This window comes from Musa acuminata, chromosome BXJ1-5, assembly GCF_036884655.1.
Source record: "Musa acuminata AAA Group cultivar baxijiao chromosome BXJ1-5, Cavendish_Baxijiao_AAA, whole genome shotgun sequence".
Lineage (NCBI taxonomy): Eukaryota > Viridiplantae > Streptophyta > Magnoliopsida > Zingiberales > Musaceae > Musa > Musa acuminata.
This window is the reverse complement of record NC_088331.1, coordinates 9,254,487-9,262,500: the sequence shown is the minus strand read 5'-3', so window position 1 is coordinate 9,262,500 and position 8,014 is coordinate 9,254,487. Positions and strand designations below refer to the sequence as shown.

General features: G+C 39.6%; 1 protein-coding gene across 1 annotated transcript; it reads right to left on the bottom strand.

The window, feature by feature from the left end:
* Positions 1–1,563: 1,563 nt before the first annotated feature.
* Positions 1,564–5,276, bottom strand: LOC135675234 (MDIS1-interacting receptor like kinase 2-like). The gene is made up of 4 exons (XM_065185511.1): positions 4,637–5,276; positions 3,031–3,661; positions 2,256–2,971; positions 1,564–2,126 (listed from the first exon to the last, which is right to left on the bottom strand). Exons 1-4 carry the CDS (start codon positions 5,274–5,276, stop codon positions 1,765–1,767), a joined length of 2,349 nt encoding a protein of 782 aa, XP_065041583.1. The 3' UTR covers positions 1,564–1,764.
* Between the last annotated feature and the right edge of the window lie 2,738 nt (positions 5,277–8,014).

Here is an 8,014-nt window from a genome sequence, read left to right as displayed (position 1 = left end):
AGCAGCCGACCCCCCCGAGTGGCGAGTTCGTATCTTCGTGCAGCCTCTATCCGGTATGTGCGGAACGGCACCATGCGACACTGTCTCGAGTTTTTTCGGGACGGGACTTGTCGAAAGGATGCCTTCTTGTATGAGCTTCAGCTCGGCGTGGGAGGAAGGCAGCCCTTATGTTGAATCTGCAAGGGTGTGACGTGATGCTTAGTCTGCATATGTGATGACGTTAGAGGTAGATCGTAGCATGAATCATGACGTGACTGAGATCCGAAATATGCCTTATCAATTGAAGATGCTTAAGACAAGAAGATTTCGAAGATTTCCCAGCGTCGGAAGAACAGATCCATATAAATGATTCAGAGAGAGATCCAACAAGGAGAGTTGAGTCAAATTTCCCAGGCTTTGAGGGATTGATCCCGTGAGAAAGTTGCGGAGCGATCCAACTCTTGGAGATTCTCGAGATCCCCCATTTCTTCAGGAATACTTCCTGAGAAGCCATTTCCGGACAGGGTGAGGAAGTCGAGGCTTGTCATGTTGCCTAACGAAAGAGGGATGGAGCCACTAATCTTATTTCCACTGAGATTTAAGGATCTCAGCTTTGTGAGAGAACTGATCCTGGCTGGGATCGTCCCCGTGAAGTCGTTTCCTTGGACATCAAAAGAGATGAGCTCAGAGAGAGTGAAGATGGTGGGAGGGATCTGCTCGCTGAGCCTGTTGGACGTGAGATTGAGGCTGGTCAGTGATGGCAAAGCGGAGAAGTTGAGAGTGTGGAGTGGCCCATCCAAACCCATGCTCGGCAGATTAACCTCGGTGATCACCCTGTGACGCCGGAGGCTGCAGGTTATGCCTCTCCAGCTGCTTGGGCTGGTGCTGAGGTTCCAATATCGAAGTGATTGTTGGCTTCTGAGGCTGGCTTTCCATTGAAGGAGCACTCGACCTTGCGATGCAAGCGAAGACGATGCCAGCTTCGGAGAAACTGAGAAGACAAGCAAGAGAAGAAGAAGGCGGTGGAGAGATTTCTGGGAGAAGAAAGATTCCATTGCTAGACACGCTAACTCTGTCACGTATATTCTTTTCCCTCTAATGTGGAACGATGAAACGAGCTAATAATGCATATTCTTTTCCCTTATCCTTTTCTCTTTGACGACGTGATCATTTTATATTTGTAGTAAACAGGGAGTTAGTAGTTGCCAATAGCAGCGTAGTCTCGAGCCACTGAATCAGACAACCATTGCATTGCATCATACGAACGCTATTCCTCCCTCCTATTGCTTTAAATATTACTCTAAGCAGCATAGCAATCCCATATGCTAAGCCGTGAGAATAGGAAGCTCATTGCTCTGATTCGTGGAAATGATGTAGGAGATTTCATTTGATAATATTTAATGGATGCATGAGCTATTGATTACGTAACGAAATCACTAAAGCACACAACACATACAAATCTACGAATGAATTCCTACTCATCGGTCGGCCCTCTGTCATGCCTCCGTAGCAGAGCAGTCATGGTGGGCAGGTAGACATCAGAAACCAATCATCCCTCAGCCTTCATTTAATTTCCTTCACAAATTCTCAAGAAAGTGTAAAGCATATAGTAAAAGAAAATCAAACTTTTCAAGCGTCCAAGATTTAGAAAAGAGATCGATTACCATCCGATGCTTTTATTAAACACGCTGAAGAATGAAACCACTAATAAAGCAAGCCATACGGAAACAAAGTCTACCGATTCTGTCCAAAAGAAGCATCGGGGCACAGAGGAGTGCATATAGATCATATCTCCACGCTCATCAAGTCAGAAAACTTCAATGCATCAATAGATCGGAGGCTTGGTGGGGGTGTTCTGACCACGCATAACTTGTCGGAGACCTGTTTCATTGTCGGGCGTGATTCGGGGTGGTTGTCCACACTGCGAAGAGCCAAGCTCAAAATTGCAACTACTTCATCCGCAACTTGACCATCCGGAACGGGTAGACGTCGGTCTAATACATCTTTCACAAAGCTATCGTTGATCGGTGAAGACAACAGAATGGAAATGAGCACTTCTCCATACTCTCCCATCAGTAACTCCAGCGTCACCACTCCAAAACTGTACACGTCGCATTGGGTGGTCACTCTCATTGTATATGCAAGCTCTGCAGACAACAAGAGCCAATGATCAAACCGCCAATCCATAGAGATCTCCTCCGAAATATAATTTGAAGATGTTCTCAATTGCAGCAGGTAGTATTAATTTGCACAAGATCTGAGAGAGAGAAACTTACCTGGTGCTAAGTAACCCCGTGTGCCTGCAAGCATGGTCCAATTTGATGAATCCGGCTTCAATAGTCGAGCAATTCCAAAGTCGGAAACACAAGCCTTGAATTCGGAATCAAGTAGGATGTTGTTGCTGGTAATATCTCGATGAACGATGGGTGGTGTGCAGTCATGATGCATGTAGGATAAAGCACAGGCGACATCCTTCACGATGCTCACCCTCTTCACCCAGTCCAATTCAGCTGCCGTCTCGCTTCGGAGGACAGATCCCAGACTTCCTCTCTCCATGTACTCGTACACCAGAAATTTGCGTCGGGGAGAGGAGCAGAACCCGTAAAGCTTGACGATATTGCGATGTCGAATTTGAGTAAGAGTTTGTATCTCAGTTTGAAAGGGTTGCTCGTCGCATGTACCTTCAGTGTCTGGTAGATGAATCTTCTTCACCGCTAGCAGTTCCCCACTTTCTAACTCTGCTCTGTAGACACTGCCGTATGCACCGCTTCCGATACAGTACTTGGCATCGAAATCTTCGGTGGCTTCGATGATGTCCTTGTATACGTCTCTTCCATCAAAATTCAATATAGAGAATGCACCTTCTTTGATGTGATTATCATCGACCGGTACTGCCGGCTTCTTTCTCTTGTGCAATTGAAAAGCAGCTGCAGGAAGACGACGACGGAAGGAGTGATGGCTATTACAACCACTTTGTGGCGCTTGCTTCGGTCATCTTTCGTTGGAGTACCGAGTGTAACACACGGAGGCAATCCTCGAACAACTCCACACAGATCATTGTTATGGGCAAACCACTCCGCCGGGGCTCTTCGGAAAGCTGGGCTATCAGGAACAGGGCCGTCCAGTTCATTGTAGGATACATCTACGGTAGACAAGCTCGTCATATACGTTAGCGAAGATGGAAGATGACCCGACAAGGAATTATGCGATAGATTCAGGATTTGCAGCATCACCAATTTGCTGAGTTGGGATGGAATCTCCCCTGTTAGTGAGTTGTGGCTGACGTCAAACGTGTCTTGAAGGACCACCAGATTACCAATGGCCAAAGGAATGGTTCCACTGAAGTTGTTGTTGTTAAGCTTCAACGATCGGAGTTTCATGCAGTTGCCTAATTGATCTGGGAATCTTCCTGCCAAGTTGTTGGATGAGAGATCAAGCAGTTCAAGATTGGACAGCATTCCAAACTCCGAAGGCACCTGGCCGACGAGTTGGTTGTTGCCCAAGCTCAGATTGTATAGAAGGGTTAAGCTGCCGAAGCTCTTTGGGATCTCTCCTTGTAGGTAGTTGCCCGAGAGGTCCAGCCCTTGCAGTTTCGTCAACTGCCCAAACTCGGTGGGTATGACTCCGGTGATGTTGTTATTTGAGATTCTGAAGAGCGTCAGATTGTGCCATTTTGCCCAGTCTGGTGAGAGTGTACCGGAGAGTTGATTGAAGCTCAAATCGATATAAGAAAGATAGGGATATACTCCAAGACATTGAGATACATCTCCGGTGAGTTGGTTGTGTTCAAGACGGACCCTTTCTAGTGTCGTACAATTTTTCAAGGTCGTGGGAATGGGACCTTCGAAATTGTTCATTTGAAGAATGAGGAATTGTAGGGCTCCACCTTTACATATATCTTGGGGTAAATAGCCAGAGAAGCTATTATTTGACAACACTAGGTATGTCAGTCCATGAATGTTATTGATCTCCGTAGGCAAAGGTCCAGACAACTGATTATTATATACACCTAGTTTCACGAGTTTAGTCATATTTCCTATAGAGGAAGGGACGGGACCTGACAGTAGATTTTTGAAGAGTGCTATATCAGTAACTTCAATTAGATTCCCAATCTCAAAAGGAATAAAACCGGATAATTGATTATCCAAAAGATAAAAAATATTTAATTTAGTCATGTTTCCTATAGAGGAAGGGATGAGACCCGTCAAAAGATTCGTTGAGAGTATGAGATCAGTAACTTCAATTAGATTTCCAATCTCACGAGGAATAAAATCAGACAATTGATTATCCCAAAGGTAAAGGATCTTTAATTTGGTCATATTTCCTATAGAGGAAGGAATGGGACCCGTCAAAATTTTTTTTGAGAGTGAGAGATTAGTAACTTCAATTAGATTCCCAATCTGAAAAGGAATAAAACCAGATAATTGATTATCCCAAAGGCTAAGTCTTTCTAATCTAGTCATGTTTCCTATAGAAGAAGGAATTGAATTGGTTAATAGGTTTTCTGACAAGTTGAGATCCGTAACCTCAACTAGGTTTCCAATCTCAAAAGGGATAGGACCTGAGAGTTTATTTCTCCCTAGCCAAAAAAATTGCAGTTTGGTTAGGTTTCCAAAAGAAGAGATAATCAAATTTCCTAAACTAGATGGGATTGAACCAGATAGCCTATTAACCCCAATATCCAAGTACATCAACTCCTGGAATCTCCCTAACTCCTTAGGAATGACACCCACAAGCTTATTATCTTTCAGGTGCAAGGACATAAGGCCGGTGAGGTTGCAAAGAGATGGAGGTATAGCACCAACCATTTGATTATGGCTAAGACTCAGGAATCGAAGCTCTTTCATGGAGCCCATCCCAACTGGGATTTTGCTTGTGAACTGATTGCTAGTGAGATCAAGAGATACGAGCCTGGAGAGAGCAGAGATGGCCGGAGGAATTACTCCACCGAACTGATTGTAGGAAAGATTGAGACGGAGGAGCGATCCCAAAGTCGAAAAGTCAAGAGCATCAAGTGGCCCTGCCAAGCCCATGCTCGGCAGGGATATCTCGGTGATCGCCGAACGCCCTCTACCTGCGACGGGATAATTGCAAGTAACTCCGGTCCAATTGCAAGGACTAGAATTGAGGTTCCAAGATCTCAGGGATTGACGACTCTGAAGAGTGGCTTTCCAGTGGAGCAACGCCCTCCCTTGGGATCCTAGTGAAGCTTTGACAAGAGGAACACGGGGAAGCAATAGCAGCAGCAGCAGCAGCAAAGTGGCACAAAGCAAAGGTTTGTGAAGCTGAGAAGCCATACAGCAAGACAAGAAGGCAAATATGTGTTTTTCTGTTGCATGGTCCTTATTAGGGGATACACATCAATGAGTGCATCTCAATATCATTGACCAATTCTCTCACTGCATGCATGCTTCGATCACCAGAATTCCACAACTATGACTCAAAATTCCATTGGTCATGACATCTAGTGCTATGCAAGCCGCTTAAGACTTTTTCTCTGCTACCATTTTTTGTCTTTGGCATGCAATTTACTTTTTTTTTGTACTCTGATTAAACTAATCTTACAGCGATGTCATAAGTTTACCGAAAAGTCTACGAGACAAGAGATGATGTGGTGATTACTATGCCGTGTAATGTATGGTATCGTACTGTCTACTAAAATAGGAAAATATAGATGGAGAGATCAATCGTGTGATGGATCTCAATTCATGTTAGACGTGCCACTCTTTCCACATTAATTCTCTTTAGAGTAACTTTTTTTTCATTGTGTAAACATAAAACGTTGCTATATTAGCAATCAAGAGGATATGTAAGAGAGGAAAAAAGATATTTTAGATAAGAATTTTGATAGTTTTGTATTTTACTATATCAGCAATTAAGTTGATAAGCCATGAGAGGACGACATCTATGTTAATTATATGCGTCCCCTTTGATCACCAATTTTTCTTTCTTTTTCTAAAGCAAAAAATTAATAATTCAACAAATCGAGTACAAATATTTCCAAAAAATATATTGTGATATATATATATATATATATATATATATATATATATATATATATATATATATATGTATATATATATATATATATACATGTATATATATATGTATATATATGTATATATATACATATATGTATATATATGTATATATATACATATATGTATATATATATATATACATATATATATATACATGTATATATATATATATACATGTATATATATATATATACATGTATATATATATATATGTATGTATATATATATATATATATATATATATATATATATATATATATATATATATATATATATATATATATATCACATGATTATACCTCCCAGGTTAAGTCAACTCAACCATATCAACTTGGATGAATTTTTTAAGAAGGTTGCTCAGTGAATTGTGAGAAGAAGATAAGGATTCATAAGCAATGTCCAAATGATAATAAAGATGTATTATTTTTAGATTATATTAATTTTGTCCAAATATGAGTAGTAACGAATGAGATTGTCAAGACGAGCTATGATTTCAATCGAACCTATATTTGTTTTATGGTCAAATTATTAGATAATATTATAGATATATCGATATTATCTTGTCGGAATCAGAAGCATGGCGTTGGAGCATACATTGCGAATCTCGTCCACCCTATTCAAATAAGCAAGTTGTAGGGAAACAAAAACAAATGTCACCTAACTTTTGTTCGGTGACTTTGCATGAGCCATCTGATACACCCACATTGATTTGTCACAATTAAGCTAGCTAGCTTTGATTTGAGAAGCCTAAGCTAAAAATAAAGCATCAGTACAAATGATGTTTTAAGGCTATTTTTTTTATGATCAAGACATCCAAAATTCTGGATCTCAAGAACTTTACTCTAAAGTCTCATCACAACTTCAAAGATTACAATTTCTGATTTATTAGGATTGATAAGTATTTTAAAAAATTATAATTATATTTAAATTAATTTGAGGAGTTCTAATTAAATTAAAAATCTTTGTGAATTAAAATTTATTTATATAAATACACATTGAGTTTCAGGGTTATGATAAACGAGAGATATAGAGACAAGACACTTTTGTGTGTTTGACTATGAATTTTTTAATTTGGTCATAATAATCACTTTTGGCTGTTTGACTATGATCTGGACAGAGATTAAACATTGATATCTATTAGTTAACTAAGCTATGATACAAGATGTCCTTGCATACGTCTCTTCCAACAAAATTCAATATACAGAATGCACCTCCTTTGATGTGATTATTATCAACAGGTACTGACGGCTTCTTTGTCTTGTGGAATCGTAAAGCAGCTCCAATGAATATAAACAAGAGAAGGAAGAAGACCATAGGAGCAATGATTGCTACTATTATAACAATTTTGTGGCTCCTGCTTCGATCGTCTGTTGTTATAATAATAAGTCATACAATAACAACAAAGTTGTTATACCAATAAGTCATACAATAACAACAAAGTCATAATTATAATGAAGAATCTAACATTTCAAAGAAGAACCAAGCATCTAGAAACATGCTATCATTTCATCCGAGATCTTGTAGCAAGTGGAGCTATAGCAATAAAGTATTACAGAATAGATTAACAACTTACGAATATCCTCACCAAGTCAATTCCAATTCAAAAGTATGTTTATTTCATGTTGTAAATCAGTATATATAACTATGAATCAAGGGAGAGTGTTGAGAATTGATTCATAGTAGTTATCTGGGTAGTTATCATGCTCTGAGTAGTTTTAGACATGTTTCAAAAAGTGACCTATGATCTAGAGGTTATAGAGTAGTTTCTATATCTAATTCAATCGGTGATATGATGAAGTGAGATAGTTACCATTAGATCCTATAAATAGGACCATAGTTTATGAAGTAAGATAGAAGGAGTATATACTTGGGAATATCTTGTAAGTATTCTATGTCAATTCTCTTATTTAAATACTACATCACTTGATCGAAATGATTCTTTTTAATTGTATCATAGTATTCTATTTTAATTGCCACAGGATGGTCCCCAACAG

Excerpts from the sequence above, each read along its gene's own strand:
- LOC135675234 (XM_065185511.1), bottom strand. The coding sequence starts at position 5,276 with ATGGCTTCTCAGCTTCACAAACCTTTGCTTTGTGCCACTTTGCTGCTG. Across the intron at positions 3,662-4,636 it reads TGGGGTTAATAGGCTATCTG|ACTGGGCAAAATGGCACAAT; the intron begins GTTCAATCCCAT and ends CACTCTCACCAG. Across the intron at positions 2,127-2,255 it reads ACGGGGTTACTTAGCACCAG|AGCTTGCATATACAATGAGA; the intron begins GTAAGTTTCTCT and ends TGTTGTCTGCAG.